The following is a 20,315-nucleotide window of genomic DNA, read 5'->3' as shown; positions in this document are numbered from 1 at the left end:
CAAAGGACTGATGGCTCAGGAACCCTGAAGATCCAGTCGTAATGACTGTGTGGTAATGAATCCAGTGGTAATGAGTGACTGATCCAGTGGTAATGACTGTCTGGGTGTCTGGAGGCGGTTGGAGGATGGATGGCGGCTAACAGATTGAGGTTGAATCCTGACAAGACAGAAGTACTGTTTTTGGGGGACAGGAGGCGGGCAGGTGTGGGAGACTCCCTGGTCCTGAATGGGGTAACTGTGCTCCTGAAGTACCAGGTGCGCAGCCTGGGAGTCATTTTGGACTCACAGCTGTCCATGGAGGCGCAGGTCAATTCTGTGTCCAGGGCAGCTGTTTACCAGCTCCATCTGGTACGCAGGCTGAGACCCTACCTGCCTGTGGACTGTCTCGCCAGAGTGGTGCATGCTCTAGTTATCTCTCACTTGGACCACTGCAATGCACTCTATGTGGGGCTACCTTTGAAGGTGACCCGGAAACTACAATTAATCCAGAACGCGGCAGCTAGACTGGTGACTGAGAGCGGCTGCCGAGACCATATAACACCGGTCTTGAAAGATCTACATTGGCTTCCAGTACATTTCCGAGCACAATTCAAAGTGTTGGTGCTGACCTTTAAAGCCCTAAATGGCCTCGGTCCAGTATACCTGAAGGAGCGTCTCCACCCCCATTGTTCTACCCGGACACTGAGGTCCAGCACCGAGGGCCTTCTGGCGGTTCCCTCACTGCGAGAAGCCATGTTACAGGGAACCAGTCAGAGGGCCTTCTCGGTAGTGGCGCCCTCCCTGTGGAACGCCCTCCCACCAGATGTCAAAGAGAACAACAACTACCAGACTTTTAGAAGACATCTGAAGGCAGCCCTGTTTAGGGAAGCTTTTAATGTTTGATGTATTACAGTATTTTAATATTTTTTTGGAAGCCGCCCAGAGTGACTGGGGAAGCCCAGCCAGATGGATGGGGTATAAATAATAAATAATAAATTATTATTCTTATTCTTATTATTATTACCGAACAGCCAACAGAAGGCAGTGTTGGGCTTCTTAGAATGTAGGCCCCATAGAATAGGTCAACCAATAATGCGACTGATCCATTATTGACCTAGTTGTCATTGTGTTAGTTGTATTGATGCCATAAGGATAGTGCAAATGAGCTAAGTAGTTGAGTGATAAGGGGCTCATAGCGTCAAACTAAACTTCAAATTTGCCACCACAGGGAACTTTCCTCCCAATGTGAACAGCAGGCACATGGTGACAGCAAGTCTGACCAAGACAAAAACAGTGGCAAAGGGTGAAAGATCCTCTACCCAGATGCCACTACCTTAATCCGGCTCAGTATACCCGAAACAGCGTCTCCACCCCCATCATTCAGCCCAGAAACTGAGGTCCAGGGCTGAGGGCCTTCTGGCGGTTCCCTCACTGCGAGTTGAGGTTACAGGTAACCAGGCAGAGGGCCTTCTCGGTGGTGGCTTCCGCCCTGTGGAATGCCCTCCCATCAGATGTCAAGGAAATAAACAATGATCTGACTTTTAGAAGACATCTGAAGGCAGCCCTGTTTAGGGAAGTTTTTAATGTCTGGTGTTTTACTGCATTTTAATATTCTGTTGGGAGCTGCCTAGAGTGGCTGGGGAAACCCAGCTAGATGGGCAGGGTATTAATATGTTGTTGTTGTTGTTGTTGTTGTTGTTGTTGTTGTTGTTGTTAATATTATTGCTCCCAACTAGCTACTTGCTTTCTGTAAATGTAAACTGCCAAGGGCAAGCTACAGGACAAATGCCATATACAGTATGACTTTGAGATGATCTTAGAATTGTAATTCCAATTGCAGTAATCTCTATATACTGCCGCAGCCTTTACAATTATGTACATTGGCTCTTTCTGAGCCTTTGAGTAGGAAGATAATGGCTGCAGACAAACAGATGACAATTACGGCTTATGGATTGTAGCTTAGCATTTGTAACCTTGTTCATTAGGCTTCGACAGACAGCAATATTCCCTTATCCTATTCCTCCTGAAAAGAATCCTGTGAGACAGGTTACTGTTTTGGGTGAACAGGTGGGGACTGAACCAAAGGTCACATCACGTGGCTATCATACCTCTTTCAGCTTTGCAATGTCATTTGTCTCTTGGAAATTTTGGCTGATCTCGTTGACCTCTTTTTCAAAGAGAAGACGGACTTCGCTGAAGCCAGAGCTCACTGGGCCCATGAGCTCCTCCAGGATGGAAGCCAGAAAAGGCTGGATGCTCTCGCCGCAACAGGTCTGCATGGGCTCATATATACTCTCTGAAAGTTTAAGGCAGGCCGGAGTTAGAGGCTCCAAGGACAAGAAAGACTATCAAAATCCAAAGGACACCTAAAGTCATTTATCAGTGAGGTCCGAACTAAAGAAGAATGGCAACTTAAGTCAACAGAATATGCACAACTCGCAGACTTAACATATAGAATAAGAGAACAAGAAGAACATAGGTTTAAAGAAGATTGGAAAACATTTATTGAATTTATGGAAAATAACTGTGTACAGCTGAAAACGCTGGCAGCATTAAGATAAATTCAACAGGGTAAATAAGTTATGATGGATGTAATAATGGAATACTGAATAGTATAGTTTCTGAAAATATGCAAGGATTTTATGATATGTAAAATGAACCATGGAAAGAGAAGAAGGGAAGTCATTGATATCTTTAGGATGTAAAATTAGTATTTTAAATTGTAAAACAGAAACACACACACACACAGTCATACCTTGGAAGTCAAACGGAATCCATTCCAAAAGTCCATTTGACTTCCAAAACATTCAGAAACCAAAGCGTGGCTTTTCATTGGCTGCAGGAAGCTCCTGCAGCCAATCGGAAGCCCCATCAGATGTTCGGCTTCCAAAAATAGTTTGCAAAATGGAACAGTCACTTCCAGGTTTGCGGCGTTCAGGTGCCAAAACGTTCAGGAACTAAGCTGTTCCAAACCCAAGGTACGACTGTATATAGTCATTTATCAGTGACAGATTAATCGATACACAGACCTTTTTCTTTATCCTGCACATCGTGAGAATATGCAGATTGTGTCTGGCTTAGTTAGCAGTGTCTCCCATTGTGTTCTATGGATCAAAGTAATAGGACTGTACTGTGAAGTACAGTTGTAACTCTTGACTCTCAATCCAGACACTGGAGTCACTGGCAAGAAGGGCAGCTCTTGTTCCATTGGACTTGGAACAGTGCCTCTCTATGCATTCTGAGAAAAGGCTGCATCAAGCACACTCTCACACAAACAAGCATATTGCACATCATGCACACAAGCATTTTACAATATCCTTGTTCAACATGACTAGGGGAGGAAAGAGTCTGATAACTACCAGATCTTTCCTAGACTGACACTCTTGATTCAGTTTCTTAGTCATGATGTAAAGAGAACAGGAGAATTATACATGTAGTTTTGCAAAACAAGCTAGTTGATTGGCTACCGGCAAAATAGCAATGTAGGTAAGATGCGACTTGTAAACTTCATACTGCAATCAAAATTTCTGAATGTTTCTTTTACCGGATGTGAAAGTCTGGAGCACTTGATTTCTTAGCTCAGTGTGCTATCACTGTATCAGCTCCACAGAGCTTTAACACTTAAAAAAGCCAGTGTGGTGTAGTGGTTAAGAGCGGTAGACTAGTAATCTGGTGAACTGGGTTCGCTTCCCCGCTCCTCCACATGCAGCTGCTGGGTGACCTTGGGCTAGTCACACTTCTCTGAAGTCTCTCAGCCTCACTCACCTCACAGAGTGTTTGTTGTGGGGGAGGAAGGGAAAGGAGAATGTTAGCCGCTTTGAGACTCCTTCGGGTAGTGATAAAGCGGGATATCAAATCCAAACTCTTCTTCTTCTTCTAATTATGGTAACCCTTGGGCATATTTAGGCTTGCTCAACTCCCTTTGATGAACAAGAATGTAGCTTTTATCTCTGACTGGCCAGCCCAATTTAAAATAAGTTGCAAGCATTAAAACTATGGATTAGTTTATTCTTAAGTACAGGGAATCAAGGCAAAACAAGACCATAGGCGCCGACTCCATGGGGCCTGAGGGGGCCCGAGCCCCCTCAAAAATTTGTTTGGGGGGGCTCTGCCCCCCCCCAATAATTTAAGAAAATTATTAGTTATATTATGCTTTGTAAAATCACAAAATTATGTTGGTATTTTTTATTTTCCTTGTTTGACGATAGTTACCTTTTAAAATACATTCAGTAATGAGTTAAAACAAAGCCACTCCCGATCTAGAGAGGGGGTGGGGTTGCGGGCTCTCGACCCATCAACAATCTCGCGGGGCTGGCGTCAGCCAATCGGCTGCCGCAAAGGGCGGGCCCTCACAGGTTCACTTAAGGTCGGGGCAGCTCGGGGCTCGCCCCTTTCGTTCCCCCAGCAGCAGCGGTTTGGAGGTCTTGGGCCCCCCCAATATTTTTTATAAGTCGGTATGGGCCCCCGCCCCCCCAATATTTTTTATAAGTCGGCGCCCCTGAACAAGACGTCCAAGATACAGAGGCTGTTCTGTTCCTATTAAGCCTTGGTGACTTGTTGCTGTGAAAACAAAGGATACTTCTAGACCACACCATGTAAACTGTACTCCAGTTCAATTCAGCTGAAATCTCCCAACAAGGAAATGTCTAATGGTTACGGAAAGAACTGAAAGATGAGGTCACTAATATATTTTTACTATCAACAGTAACATAGGCAACACCCATCACCAACTGGGAATTCTAAGTGACGTTTGTGCCCTCACACACATTATACAATGGAAATGAAATGTGTAGTGTATTCAACATGCCGGACAAAACTGGAGAAGGACGCCCTTTCACTAAAAGGCACAAAGGTGGTCCTACTTTATCTTTCCATAATACAAGGAAGAAACCACCGATTTGGATTCAACCAGCACAATGAGGGTTTCATAACTATCTAACTAAAGTTTAAGGGGAAGAAAACATTATAAGCAGAAAGTAAAAGACATGTTTTCTTGGAGTTAGTTCATATTAATGCAAGTGAGCACAAGATTCATTGTCCTTTATTGATGTGGTCACCTGAATGAAAACCCCCCCAAAATAATATGTGCCCTGTCTTGTAGGCTTATTGTGTCACTTTCCTGCCAGCTTGCAATAGAGTAACATACTTTCCAGAAGGCAAAGGAAAAAGATTTTTACACGTGAGCATACCCTACGTCAAGCAGTTTTCTGAGGATAAGCCTCTGAACCGTGCTGTCAACTCCCGTGTCTCCAAAGTATGACGATGCAGCAATTCTTAACCAGTTCATGGATTGGAAATTTGGAAATAGCAGGGCCAAGATGTCGAAGCTTTTGCCCAGAGCATAAATCTTAGGTTTGCAAACTAGTTTTACTAGTTATACTCCTGTGACCTTCACACGTAACAGGTAAATTTCTCCTTATCACAGTTTCTCCAAGCCAAGAAAAAGTTTCACATGCTAATTTTTCCTCTATAGTGGTCAAAGGAGAAGTAGAAAAATACTGATTTTTAAACAAAATCCTGTCTATTTAAGATTAGAACAGGCTTTCTAGGGCAGGCCAAAGGCCCCACCCACAATGGCGGAGGAAGCGAGTGCTGTGGGTGCGGTCTGCCCTGGGTGTCATCCCTGGGGGGGTGACCTTGCATGCCACCCCCCTGGGACGCTCACTGTTTGCGGTGCCCTGCTGGGATGCTAGCCCCGTCCCTAAACACCCATCGAGTACTCTGTTCTCCCAGTGGCCAACCAGATGTTAATGTGTCACGGGGGGGGGGGGCTCCCCAGCCAAAGGAATGCACACGGCAGAGAGTTACCATATTTTTCACTCTATAGGACGCACCCGACCAAAGGACGCACCTTGTTTTAGAGGGGGAGAACAAAAAAAAAAAAATTCTCCCCCTCTCTGCTCAGCGCCCCTTCAGCGAAGCGGCAGGAGAAACAGAGCCCCTTCCATTTCTCCTCCCGCTTCGCTGAAGGGGCGCTGCACAGCTCTCCCTCTCTGCTGAAGCCAGGAGAGTCCTGCTCTCCTGGCTTCAGTAAAAGGAACCCGAAGCCTTCAGAGCGTAGCACGAGTTCCCACTGCGCTCCGGAGGCTTCAGGCAGCCATCCCTGAAACCTGAAGAGCGAGAGGGGTTGGTGCGCACCGACCCCTCTCGCTCTCCAGGCTTCAGCGAAAGCAAAGCAAAGCCTCCGGAGCATGGAGGGAGCGCTCCCTCTGCGCTTCGGAGGCTTCACGTTGCTATCGCTGAAGCCAAGGAGCCTGCATTCGCTCCATAGGACGCACGCACATTTTCCCTTGATTTTTGGAGGGGGAAAGTGCGTCCTATAGAGCGAAAAATACGGTAACTCTTTAATGTTAAAGTTCTGAATACCCCAACACACCAGTCTAGCCGCTAGGCATTTATTCCCAGATCTTTGCTCTGCGGAGCAGTTGCAGCGACAGGGGATCGCTCCCTCTCCACCAGTTTATGTACCTCACCCCAACACACATACAGGCGCACATACAGGCGGAGACTATGCCTGAGTAGAAGCTTCCTCTGCTCACCCCTCTTCAGTCCCCTCCTGCTTCTGGGAGACAGTGTGGGGAAGCACCTGGTCCTTCGCTTGCCTGACCTGCTGCCTCCTCCTCTTCTTCCACCCCATCCCGTGCTCCACCCTCCAGCTCTGATGCTTCCCCTGCCCCTGACTCCTGCCTCCTGGCCGGTACAGTCCCCCACAGATCACGGGCCCCCTGTCCCAAGTCAAGACTCCAGCCCCCTTCCCCCTGCTGCATTCTCATCAACGTCCTGACACACCAGGGTACGTCCACAAGCAAAGCACAAATCCTCTCCCCAACTGTGATTCCCAGCAACCAGTAATTAACACCGCCAACCTTTTATTTTCCCAGCTAAGTGATTCTTGGAGGTCAGAATTTCATCCATATTTGACCGAATGGTTCCTTCAAGGCCTGAGGCGACTTCTTTGCATTCATCCTTCAGCGAACGTAAGCCTTCGGAAACCTGATTTTGGACCAAATGGTAGGTTTCTTCTAGTATCTAGGACAAGGGAAAGCACAAAAGGAGCTTGATCGTCAATGGCAACGCAGGCCAGCTAGCTACTCTGCAAATTAACCACAATTGTAAGCGTGTTCTCTGGATCAAAAAGATCGCTTTCACTGAAGTATTTTGTATATAGCTGGAAAGCTGAGAGAGCTTGCTTTAATATCCTTTGATCGCCGGTGGCTACCGCAAGCCACTGGAACTTTTGAAAAGCACCCCAGCTTCCTGGAGTGGAGCTGAAACAAACAGTTTTAAATCTATTTCCTGCAAGAGAAAGAAGTCTTTGCATTATAATATAAGAAGCAGCTCTGGGTATGCTTGTACAGTGGTACCTCGCAAGACGAATGCCTCGTAAGACGAAAAACTCGCAAGACGAAAGAGTTTTCCGTTTTTTGAGTTGCTTCGCAAGACGAATTTCTCTATGGGCTTGCTTCGCAAGACGGAAACGTCTTGCAAGTTTGATTTTCAATGCATTCCTATGGGAATCCGTGCTTCGCAAGGCGAAAAATTCGCAAGGCGAAAAAACTCGCAGAACGAATTAATTTCGTCTTGCGAGGTACCACTGTAGCTTTGAAGGACTGATTTCAATACTGGCATTGTCTCATACTAAATGACTGTTTGCTTCCCTCTGCTCAGCTTATAGAATTTATTACAAAAGGCACTATAAGTCTCTGAACCTGTAAAACGCTGCCCAGAAACTTCCTACTGCTCAGGAAATAGGGAAAACAATACTTACACCAAACCACGCCCGCTTTCGATCATGTCTCTTCCCTTTCATTTTAGGAAGCACCATAGTCTGAAGGCTAGGTAAAAGTTCCTCCATTACAAGGTTGCTGAGAATCTAACAAGGGAGAAAAATGACACAATTATATTTTCAGCCTCAAAAGCATGTACCGTATTTTTCGCTCCATAAGACACACTTTTTTCCTCCTAAAAAGGAAGGGGAAATGTCTGTGCGTCTTATGGAGCGATTGTGTGTGACTGGCTGATTAGATTATCTGTCTGGAAAGAAGCTGCAGAACTATGAGTTGGACCCCATAAAAACAGGATTTTTTCCCTTTGCAAAGTAAGTTCAACAATTTTGAGCTGATCCTAAAAATTGGTCTTTTCCCCTTTGCAAAAGAAGCTGCACAACTGTGAGCTGATCCCCCCAAAAAACGGGGCTTTCCCCCTTTCCTCCTCTAAAAACTAGGTGCGTCTTGGGCATGGTCGGCCAATTGGTGCCAAAGAAGGATAGAACCTTTTTTATGTACGCTACAGCAGCAGCAAGAATACTTATCGCAAAGCATTGGAAGACCCAAGATCTACCAACCTTGGAAGAATGGCAGATGCAAGTAATGGACTATATGGAAATGGCGGAAATGACGGGCAGAATTCGTGACCAGGGAGAAGAGTTGGTGGAAGAAGATTGGAAGAAATTTAAAATTTATTAACAGAAACAATGTAAAATTTTTGATTGTAGATGACATTGAAATGAAGTGAAGGGGTTCTAGTGATAAGGCAAAATAAGAATATGCAAGAATAGATTGGTATTAGATGAAAATTTGAAACTATAATATGTGAGGAAAAATAATTAAAGATAAACAAATAAGATATGAATTTGCTGAACCAATTTCTAAATGGAATACAAAAAAGGAGGTGTGAGGAAGTCAGAAAATAAGTTAATGAATGGAGAGGAATTAAAAAGAGGGATTTTTATTTTTTATTCTTTTTTTCTATATATGTTAAATGATTGTACTTTTGTATTTTTGTGTTTTTGTACTTTTCTTGTGTTTTTTATCTATTGTCTAAAAAAATTTCTTTTTGTTAAAACCTAATAAAATATTATTATTATTTTAAAAAACTAGGTGCGTCTTATGGTCAGGTGCGTCTTATGGAGCGAAAAATACGGTGCCTGAACACTGTGAATGAAGCTATCTTGGCAGAAACTCAGAGGCTAAGGAGCTGGTTCATGTGGGAGACTGCTGTCAAGCATAACTATGCATGACTTCTAGTTAGTGCATGAAGAGGTTAAGGACCACAGAGCTGCATTGCTAGATAGATTCAATGAGATCACACACCCTCTCCAGAGGAAGCGAAGCTTTCCCTCCAACGCATCATGTAACAAAGGATGAGTGTAAGCTTGCTCCCAAGCTTAAAGTACATGTTTGGAACTATATTCTATGCTTTCTGCCCAAGAGTATTATGCCTGTGCTTCCCCTTGCAGTTGCATGGAACAACACATGTATCAGACCTATGAATCTGTAAGTAAAGCATTTTAAACTTACTTAGCAGTATGTGGCCTGTTCCTTGCAAGACGGGTAGAAAGAGGGGAGTATTAGGGAAGCTTTTAATGTTTGATGTATTACAGTATTTTAATATTTTTTTGGAAGCCGCCCAGAGTGGCTGGGGAAGCCCAGCCAGATGGCGGGGTATAAATAAATTATTATTATTATTATTATTATTAGGATAATAAAGTTATGACAACCTATATTCCTAACACTACACTGTTGTTCAGAGTCAGATGGGTGGGGCAGAAATAAAAAATATTATTATTATTATTTTGCCAAATCCTTTTTATTGATTTTCCAAATTTTAACGAATCAACCCCAAATTAAAACAAATGCAATTTTTCCAAAAATGGTTCCCCTCACTCCGTTGTCAATGTGTCCATAATTTCCTCTTGTTCCTTCACAGTTTTCCCAATTATTTCTAATTCACATTTCATTTCTAATAATTATCCTTACAATACAATAGTTTTTTGTTATTTTTATCCATCAGCTATCCATTTGCCAATTCCTGCATTTACAATACAATGATGGTGATGGTTTTAATACTCTGTTTTTAATACACTTCGCACAAAAAGAGCAGGCACTAGCGAACCGCGTGACTCATGACTAAGGAGATAATAATGTAATCTATCTAAGCTCTGTTAAAATAGGGCTAAAGGGAGATACGGGCTGCGAGTAATTCCCACAGCTTGCCAAATCAGCTAATGAGATGCTATAAGCTTGCCAGGTGAATGCGGAGCTGTGCAAGTTTCAAATAATACTTTAATCCCCTCGGGTACATCAAAATGTCCAGATGTTATCACGTTTCAGGTGAGTGGAAGCACCTTGTAGAATCATTTAACCTGCAGCTAGACAGCATCTTAAAAAGTAGAGCCATCACCTTGTGAACAAAGGTCCCTATAGTTAAAGCCATGGTTTTCCCAGTAGTAATGTATGGAAGTGAAAGCTGGACCATAAAGAAGGCTGATCGCCAAAGAATTGACGCTTTTGAATTATGGTGCTGGAGGAGACTCTTGAGAGTCCCATGGACTGCAAGAAGATCAAACCTCTCCATTCTTAAGGAAATCAGCCCTGAGTGCTCACTGGAAGGACAGATCCTGAAGCTGAGGCTCCAGTACTTTGGCCACCTCATGAGAAGAGAAGACTCCCTGGGAAAGACCCTGATGTTGGGAAAGATGGAGGGCACAAGGAGAAGGGGACGACAGAGGACGAGATGGTTGGATAGTGTTCTCAAAGCTACCAACATGAGTTTGACCAAACTGCGGGAGGCAATAGAAGACAGGAGTGCCTGGCGTGCTCTGGTCCATGGAGTCACAAAGAGTTGGACACGACTAAACAACAACAACAACAACATAGAAGTATGGATATGGGGCTGAAGCGTGGCTTTTAAACTCTATGAGAAGCTAAACTTTTAATAAATATGACTATGCTCACGCCTTGGTCCAGTATTCCTAAAGGAGCGTCTCCACCCCCACCGTTCTGCCAGGACACTGAGGTCCAGTGCTGAGGGCCTTCTGGCGGTTCCCTCACTGCGAGAAGCCAAGTTACAGGCAGAGGGCCTTCTCGGTAGTGGCACCCACCCTGTGGAACACCCTCCCACCAGATGTCAAAGAGAACAACTACCAGACTTTTAGAAGAAATTTGAAGGCAGCCCTGTTTAGGGAAGCTTTTAATGGTTAATAGACTATTGTATTTTAATATTGTGCTGGAAGCCGCCCAGAGTGGCTGGGGAAACCCAGCCAGATGGATGGAGTATAAATAAATTATTGTTGTTGTTTTTGTTGTTGTTGCATATGGTTTTTTTTTAAATCATAGTTGAACACACATCCGAGTATCACCTAACCTCCAACTTGCAGCCTAGTCTTATTCTGGTATTCCATTTTCCTGTTATGGAATTGGAAGTGTCCTAGCGGCGGAAAGGATGTGAGGGGGGAGAGTGTTTGTGCTGACCACCTCCATTGCAAGGATCCTCCAGAAGGGAACTGCCGCCAGGAGCGTTATGTACAGCTGGATTTTGATGCGTTGAACAGAATGGAGGTTTATGAGTCATGGCGGAGGGGAGAGCATGTGTACAAACTCAACAGGGCATTGTTTGTTTTGTTGCTATTTTGTTAATGTTGTTTTATAGAAGGGATGTCCAACAGGTCGATTGCGATCGACTGGTGGATCCCCTGGTGGTTCTGGTCGATCAGAGGCTCCTTTTCCTTTACGGTGGCATAAGAGCATCTGGCCCTGGACCCTCGCCCCGTCCTCCATTCGCGCATGATTGCTAGAATGGAAGACGGAGTTATCCCTCAGCAGCAGTTTGTTTCCTTAGCAATCTTCTGGTCAACGACTTTTCCCCTCTCCCCTTTAATAAATTTTGGCATTTTACTCTCCAAATAAAGCTCAACCACTTTGACTTGAACCCTCTCAAAAAGGAGCAGATCACTGCCAGTTTTTTATTCTGTGAGTAGATTGAAGTCTTTTGGGAGTTGGACGTCCCTGTTTTATAGATATGAATGCTGTCGTACTTTGTGATTCCTATAATATTGATTTTTGGTGTAACTGTGATCTTTATCCTGTTTTTTAGTTGTTTTGTTAATAGTGTTACATAGATGTTAATTGTTTTATTTGGAATTTGGGACTGTTTTACAGTTGATTTATTAAGTATTCTATATGATTTATGCTGCATTCGTGATGCTCCATTACGTTATTTTTATCTTTTGTTTGTAAGCCGCTTTGGGGTTTATTTAAATAAAAAGCGACATAGAAATAGAATCAATCAATCATTTCTGGTTAAAACCTGCCTGCCCCCTATGGGTAATCATCCCTACATTCTAATACTGGTATCATAAAGGATACAGGTATCATAAAGGATAACAATCAGTGCTGTTCAAGTATTTAAAGTCAATCGTATACATTCTTATCTCTGTAAGCCTTTGGGTAACACAGGTCAGCCTAATTGTCCCTGTATTTCACGTAAAGGAGGGGCTGGGGTTGAAGTGGGCATCGCCCACAAGGCATCTGAGGCTTTTAAGTGTATACATAGAGGTTTTGAAATCTTTTTGCTTTTGCCTTTCTCACAAACCCATTAATAAGCATCTGTGAACAAAACTAAAAATACCCCCCCAATACACCTAAAGTCATTTTAAAATTTAAAACTGTTATTTTAAAACTGGCTTATGTGTGTGGTATGGAAGCTGTACTACCCAGGACAGGATGGGGTTGTGCAGAGTTGTTAAGGCAGCAGAGAGCATTGTTGGCTGCCCACTCTCCACCTTAGAGCAGATTTATGCCACAAGGTGCCATAGGAAGGCACTGGACATAGTAAAAGATCCATCGCATCTTGGTCACTGTCTCTTCGAGGTCCTGCCGTCGGGACGGAGATACAGGACGATGAAGACAAGAACAAGCCGTCTTAAGAACAGCTTCTTCTCCAGAGCGATCTCGGCCCTGAATGGGAAGCCTGGACTTTGAAAGTCATCTAATCTTCCTTGCTGTATTATACTGTATTGTTTTAATTAGTGTTTTTATAGTTGTTTTGATTTTGTGTGGAGTGCCCTACCTGGGTGGATGGAGCAGCCAAGTAATTTCGTTGTCCCCGAGAGGGGGCAATGACAATAAAGATATTATTTTTTATTATTATTATTATTATTATTATTATTATTAAAAACTCAGTAACCATGTTGACCACTTGTCATTCTATGCAACAACTCAGATCCATTATTGGAGGTAAAACTATTCCCATAGCAGGTATCATTTGCTAGAAAAGCTGAAGAAAAAAAAATCAAGGGGGAGAAAAAATGTCAACAGCTCCCCTGAAATCAGGCTTCTTGAACCTGTTGCCCTCCAGAACTACAGGGCTACAATGAGCCTCAACCAACACAGACATCCCTGCTGTAATGCAACAGATCAGGACGACACCAGGTCTGAAATTATTCATGACTAATAATAATATCAGATCTAAATGGATTTAGTGACTTATGTTCAGCACTCTGCATTTACAGGACACAAACTTTGCAATGGAATTCTACTCAATATTAATCCAGAGCAGAAGTCCAATGTATAGTTAGCAGAGTAAAAACTTAAACACGTTGCAGGATTCCCCCAAAAATAGACCAGAAGCAATTAATATTTCATCCAGCAGAGCTTTACTGCTAGTGAAGGCAAATGAGCATGATGGTCACAAATCTAATACATTCAGGACTGGCACTGTCCATGAGAAATCCAGTTGCAGCAGACTTAAACTTATAACTTTTAAGAAGACTAAAACTTAATACTACATACAGAAGGAAAAGAGATAGAAATAAAACGTGGAACCAAGCTCCTTCTGGCCTTATTATTACAGTGGTACCTCGGGTTAAGTACTTAATTCGTTCCGGAGGTCCGTTCTTAACCTGAAACTGTTCTTAACCTGAAGCACCACTTTAGCTAATGGGGCCTCCTGCTGACACCGTGCCGCCGGAGCACGATTTCTGTTCTCATCCTGAAGCAAAGTTCTTAACCCAAGGTAATATTTCTGGGTTAGCGGAGTCTGTAACTGAAGCGTATGTAACCTGAAGCGTATGTAACCTGAGGTACCACTGTATGGGCAGCATGACCTTGAAGGAATAACCCAAACATCATGAACCTTCTGCTTGTTTCTTTCACACAGAGAAGATTCTGATTCAGAAAGATCTCTACACATCAGATCAATACTTTATGTACTAAGAAATGCAAACTGACAAACATTACTTTGTCTTTTATTATTTGTTGTCCTGGGGTGGAAAGGACATATTGGAGGGGAAAGCAATATTTGGTGCATGGCTCAACAGCAATGGCATTTGGCCCAATTTGGGTTTTTGTAGTTTTTTCCTTGATTCAAACTTTCTGTACAGTTCTTCCTTTATTGTTACCACAAGTATCCTGGCTAGTACCTGAATTTCGTTGCCAGTTATCATTTCCGATGACCCGTAGTGGCCTTTCTCCTGACGGAAAAACTGGACAGCTTCCAAAAAAGCTTGAGCTTCAAATGAGGCCTGTTTGAAATAATCTGAAAGAAACAAAGAAGAGGAATTGTTGATTTGGATTAGCAAGTGCTAATATTTGGGGGTAAACTGCCCCCAAAAAAGCTCAACAACTTGCCATCTCCCCCCATTTTCTGAAATTTCAGTCCCCCAAAATTCGGGGCATCTTATACATGGGGGCGTGTTATACATGGAAAAGTACTGTACTTTTCCCCAATATGTTCTATAAGACAAAGTCAATCATAGAATGAAGAACAATAATAATTAATGCAACCATCATCCCTAGAATGTTTCTAAAAGTTATTTGATGAATACTTTACCTAAACATATTCAAGTTTCTGTGGATTTCTGGAAAACTCAATCTATAGATAATCAGTAACACATTAAACCATATAGTTCACAAAGATTTCTAAGCCAGCAGTTAGAAATGGCTACCATTTTGTACAACACTTTAATAAATGTGTAGAGAAACTGGAATTTTGAACGCAGAGGCAAAGGTACATTTGCAGATTTCAGATGCTGACGATTTTCATTAGGAAATAAAGACTTGTATTTGTGCTCCTACTTCACCTCCTGGGAGCATTGATGCATTGTGATCATCAGAAATCTTAGTAAAAATTGACTTTTAAATTCACTCACAGGGTTGAGTTTCTTATTAACCTTCTTCATGAAGAAATATGCAGGGAAGTCCTGTTCCGTCAGCAACAGTTCTCTTTCCTGATATTTAATGCAAGTGGCAATAACTTGATTTTGCCCCTCCCATTTGGAACGCTCATTATTAGGTATCTTATTGTCCCATCACAGAGAAATCTTGCAATAACAAATGACAGTCCCACCTGCTTCTCCAGTTGGTCCAACGACAATGTAAAAGTTTGTGTTCCGGGTTATAAGTTTATTTCTGTTCTTGTGTTTGTTATGTATTTTGTGTTCTCATTTTGTATATTTACGTTGTGAACTGCTCTATGTTCTTCAGATGGAGGGAAGTACACACATTTTAATAATTTTAATTTTAATTAAGTTAAATTAAATTAAAGACAGAGGAGAGATGGAAAGCAGCTTATGGCAACTTTACACTTGGAGAACCATACCTTCAGCTCAGCCACCAAGCAAACCCCATTTTTAAGTGATACAATATTCTGCTAGCACAGCAATCAGTAGGTGCAGCCACAAGAAGTGTGAGGTTGTTAAAGCATCCACTTTTCTGCAGGCAAGAGCACTTGTAAAAACCATTTTTGCCACCAGAGGGACCAGCGGCTTGGAAGTTCCCAGCCAGTGCAAGGTTTTGGGCAGAGGAAGACACAAAAGCTGTAATTATTGCCCTGGTGGTGGGGACTCTGAGTCATGTGTTTTCATATTTAAGAGCTGTGCTCATCCCTATCCAGGGCAAGGACAACGAGACCAACAAGAAGGCTGGCATTTGGATGTAAACAAAGATGTCTCCACCCCAGCTAGCAATGATAGGGCTTCTCTCATGTCCACGAGCTTTCAGATGTAATGATAGAATTAGTCCTTACATCTTTCGACAATTTCTGTTGTCTGACTGTGGGAGGGAAAGGGGTATCTTGTAAAAGCTGCAAGCGAGTCAGTGGCAGCTGGCTCCTTCGAAAAATGAGGGGGTTACGTGTGTCCCCCCACTCTGCTAAACCCTTTTTTGCATCGCGCATGACTGTGGCTTCACTGAACGCCCCTCCCATCAATCAAAATGGAGCTTCCATGTTCGGAGGCAGTATACCAGATGCTAGAGACAAGCAACAGGGGGTGACTGCAGCCCTCAGTCCCACCTTATAGGCTCCCCAGACACGTTTGGCTGGCCACCGTCAGAAAGGCTGGACTAGATGGAGACAGGTAACCTGCCCAATTACAGAAACTGAGAAGAAAGCACACCAAGAATTTCTTGACAATTAGATGGAGACGGCGAATGGATCTTTTTTTTAAAAAAAAAGTCATCAATTTTACTCTTCTGCAATTATGACATGACCATTTTATTTTTAATGACGTTTTGGTGCTCATAATTATGTACTAATTTCTTTGAGCCCCAACTGGGGCTCAGCGGTTCTTGTTTCTCCAAAGTGTGCACAAATCTGGTCCCAAAATCTCATGCGCAAGTTAGATGTAGCAGGTGAATCGGGTCTGGTAACTCTCTCTGTGTGTGTGTGTGTATTTTCTGCTAAAACCACTCCTTTTTTTGCCAAGCTTTTGGTGTGAGTTTTGGGGTGTTTGTTTTAACACCTGCTGCTATGAATTGTGTTTTGTTTTTGTTTTTAGCTTACTTTGATTTTTAGCTCTTGCTCTGTTATACCGCTGTTTCTGCTGCATTGTACTGTAGTTTTACCGTATTTTTTGCTCTATAAGACTCACTTTTTCCCTCCTAAAAAGTAAGGGGGAATGTGTGTGCGTCTTATGGAGCGAATGCATGCTGTGCAGCTATCCCAGAAGCCAGAACAGCAAGAGGGATTGCTGCTTTCACTACGCAGGGATCCCTCTTGCTGTTCTGGCTTCTGAGTTTCAGAATATATTTTTTTCTTGTTTTCCTCCTTCAAAAACTAGGTGCGTCTTGTGGTCTGGTGCATCTTATACAGCGAAAAATACAGTACTTTCTGATTGTGAGCTGCCTTGGGGACCTGTGGGATGGGAAGGTTTTCTTTAAAATATAAACAAGCAAATAAATAATATTCATTTAAGCTGGACTCACAGGATCTCAGCTCAACACGAGAGCAGATCCTTCTAAAATGGATCAACTTCCATATTGCATATCATTTCCTTAAGTAGCTGAATAGTTCAATTCACTATGCTTCTTTGACAGCAAAACAGGTTTGACCGCAGTTTGGGGCTATTAGTCATTTTTCAGAGCAGATGCTAGGAACATGGGGTCATCAATTTACCCAAAGGCTATTTTCCTTCTTAAAGGCCACGAAGGAAACTGATGGAAGTGTTTGGCCTGAAATATTATGGGACACATAGCAACACTGCACAAAACGTCTAGGGCAAGAACAATTTACACATCAGTCGCATTCACGTGATGATGTCTCTCAGAGCAATCAGAATGAATAAAGACATTCAAAACACCCATTACTACACTACTAAAGACTTTTCAAATACTGGAAAAAAGCAGTCAAAGCAACACTGCATGCGATAAATATTTGACATAATCCTGACCAACTGAGCATTCATTCTATCACCACTGAACTTAAATATAGATCTGTCCAAACTTGCTTTTTCTAACTCTTCAGCAGATGACGGCGGGGGGTGGGGTGGGATCCATGTTTATAAAGAAGAATGATTCCTAAGAGAAGCCCTACAAAATAATTATGTAATCTTTGGACGTTTCACTACTGAGATCCGAAAACTAGACTTATACCAAAATTTATGAGGTAGATTTGCCTGCTCTGTAGCACAGCACAATTACATCTTGATTCATTCCACAGGGCTGAGGCACAATGACTCACTTTTTGGAAGCCAAGTTATTAGTTTGATATGTTAGCTAGCAAAGAAGGAAAAAGAAACGAATTTATTTTGTGAGATGTGGAAGCTGAGCACAGCTAAACTAAAAGCACTATTCTTAGCGGAATGGTAAATGCTATTTTTCCGGCCTAAACACGACGGTAATGCGCTAATAAAAATATTTTTCATTAAGATCCTATTTTCTTCATATGTTCTGTTAATTGACATCTGGCCTGTTTTGGTTCAGCAGAGAGAGAGAGAGAATGAGAATTAATGTGTGCATGGAGTTTGGGATAGTACAGCACCAATTTAAAATACTGAGCTACTGAGAGAATATTAAGAAAGACTAAGAAATTAAGATCCCAATAATATGGGCTACTACTGGGATTTGGTCTTGACACATCAAACAGTATGAAGTGACCTCATAATCAGTGTTAGAAACTGGGATTTGAAAGCTAGGAACTAAATGGCACCTTAAACCTAGGTTATGGGTGCCGCAACTGAGTGCCTAGGCGCACTTTTTTTTATAAGAACACAAAGCTGAAAATGAGTATTTGCGCCTAGTATTGCACCTAGAGCTCAGGAACTGCTCACATTCATGAAATTCCCTGTCGCAAAACGCACCTAGAACAATAGGAGTTTAGAACGCTGCCCACAATTGCATATTACAGAAGTACACTTGATTTTTATTTTATTTTTTGTCCTGACACTCATAGCTGAATGTGTGCACTGCCTCCACTGAGAAACATGACAAATGAGGTGATATCAAATTTCTCTCTGCCATTTTTTGATTCTTCCTGTCTTCACCTCTGTGGTGATGACTCATCTGTGATGCCTCATTTGCAGATAAGTATCCATTTGATGGGTGAACTGTCTCTCACTTAGTCACTATGCATCATTTTTAAACACCCTATCTCATGGGTAGGCAACCTAAGGCCTGGGGGCCAGATCTGGCCCAATCGCCTTCTAAATCTGGCCCGCGGACGGTCTGGGAATCAGCATGTTTTTCACATGCAGCCTGGATAGCTCAGTTGGTGAGAGCATGGTACATGAGTAGAAGGTGTGCTTTTATTTAAAATGCATCTCTGGGTTATTTGTGGGGCATAGCAATTCATTCATTTTTTTCCTTCAAAATATAGTCTGGCCCCCCACAAGGTCTGAGGGACAGTGGACCGGCCCCCTGCCGAAAAAATTTACTGACCCCTGCTCTATCTTGTTGTTTTGTTGCCCAAAAAAATTGGCAATTTGACGTAATTTCATTATGTTCTCTTTTAAATCACGGAATCATACAGCTTGGCATGTTTTAAGCAAAAAGCAACATGTAAATCTTTTATTAAAGAAACGGAAGTGCAAAAAATATATTTTGTGTCATGTGTAGTTTTTTGAGCCTCAGACAGTAAAATCTGAATGCAATTCAAAGGTGGTGAATTTTGGACTTCCCCCTGCTGCCCCCCCCCCCGAGATAGACAATGCGCGAGTCCGGCACCATCTTGGAATTCATTCCATACCCCCAGATTTATAAAGCCAGCCAGGTGCAGGTTATGTGTGTGAGGTGAAAGATAAAGCAGGCCTCAGGAAGCAGAATCAGAGGTAACCAAACAGAAGGCATGCAAGCTAAGGTGATGTCTGTTAATTCCCTTTTTCTGATCAGCAGTAAGACCAGCAACTGCTGATCTTCCTTTGTCTTAGTTCCATTTTAGTTTTACGCGAAGAGGCTCGTGACATTCCAAGCCTTTAGTGTTATGTACTGAAGTTCTCACCCTGGGCCAGCAGGGGGATACTGTAGATAGTTATGCAAATAAGGGATCAAAAGTGACATTCAGTGATTGGATAGTTTTAGAGAATTGCTACAGTTACGTTGTACTGGAGCTCTATATAAGCAGGCTGACTGAACCCTTCTGTTCTGGCCTGTGAATAAACAAGAGCTGTTTGAAGAATCGCTGTGTCGTCTGATATGTTCACCCACAACTTAACATTTAGAGCCAAGTCACTGGAAGGCAATGAAATCCACAAGGTTTTTCTCCTCAGACGGTTTGTTATTTAGCACAAAAGCATCAAGCCCAAAATCTTAACATGCAATTAAGGACAACCCAGCCAAATCAATTGTTCCCGATTCTGTGACTGCCATAAACCGCGGGATTACGTTACAGTTGAGCAAATAGCAGAAACCTGTCGAGCAATTTGCAAGCAGAAAAATAAGACTTTGATCCATGTTTGCGCAAGGTAAAATCCATGTGCATAAAAATGAATGTCAGACTTCGGGTATGCTCACATTACCACAGTAAGAGAGTGCAGTGAAATTACAACCCATCGTGCATTTCACAGCTTTTTCCTACCTAGTTGTTTGCATCAGCAAACAGCCTCGATTTATTTCTGTTTGTGTACACACCAGGGAGTGTTGACAGGGCCAAGTATGCCTTTACTCTGTGTAAAGGTTTGTACCTTAGCTTGAGACAATTTAGGAATGGCTTAAGGACTTCAATCAGTGTGAAGCTGGTTTGAGAAACAACTGCATCAGGCAGTAGTATCTTATAACAAAGTACAGGATACATAAGGATTTTGGATAATGTCAGGTGAACACGGACTGACAGGAGAAGGCACTGAG

The 20,315-nt window shown here is 42.7% G+C and overlaps 1 protein-coding gene across 1 annotated transcript in view; it reads right to left on the bottom strand.

The window, feature by feature from the left end:
* The window catches only part of NIBAN1 (niban apoptosis regulator 1), a 93,905-nt gene that overhangs the window by 12,663 nt on the left and 60,927 nt on the right, over nucleotides 1-20,315 (bottom strand). The window contains exons 6-9 of the mRNA XM_081914815.1: nucleotides 14,180-14,295; nucleotides 7,748-7,852; nucleotides 6,846-7,008; nucleotides 2,088-2,275 (exon numbers count right to left, since the gene is read on the bottom strand). Coding sequence (XP_081770941.1) covers nucleotides 2,088-2,275; nucleotides 6,846-7,008; nucleotides 7,748-7,852; nucleotides 14,180-14,295 — 572 coding nt within the window. The remainder of the gene's footprint in view (nucleotides 1-2,087; nucleotides 2,276-6,845; nucleotides 7,009-7,747; nucleotides 7,853-14,179; nucleotides 14,296-20,315) is intronic.

Source organism: Podarcis melisellensis, assembly GCF_964234715.1.
Source record: "Podarcis melisellensis genome assembly, chromosome: 6".
Classification (NCBI taxonomy): domain Eukaryota; kingdom Metazoa; phylum Chordata; class Lepidosauria; order Squamata; family Lacertidae; genus Podarcis; species Podarcis melisellensis.
Note: the sequence above shows the minus strand (reverse complement) of the source record. Positions and strands in the feature narration are given on the sequence as shown.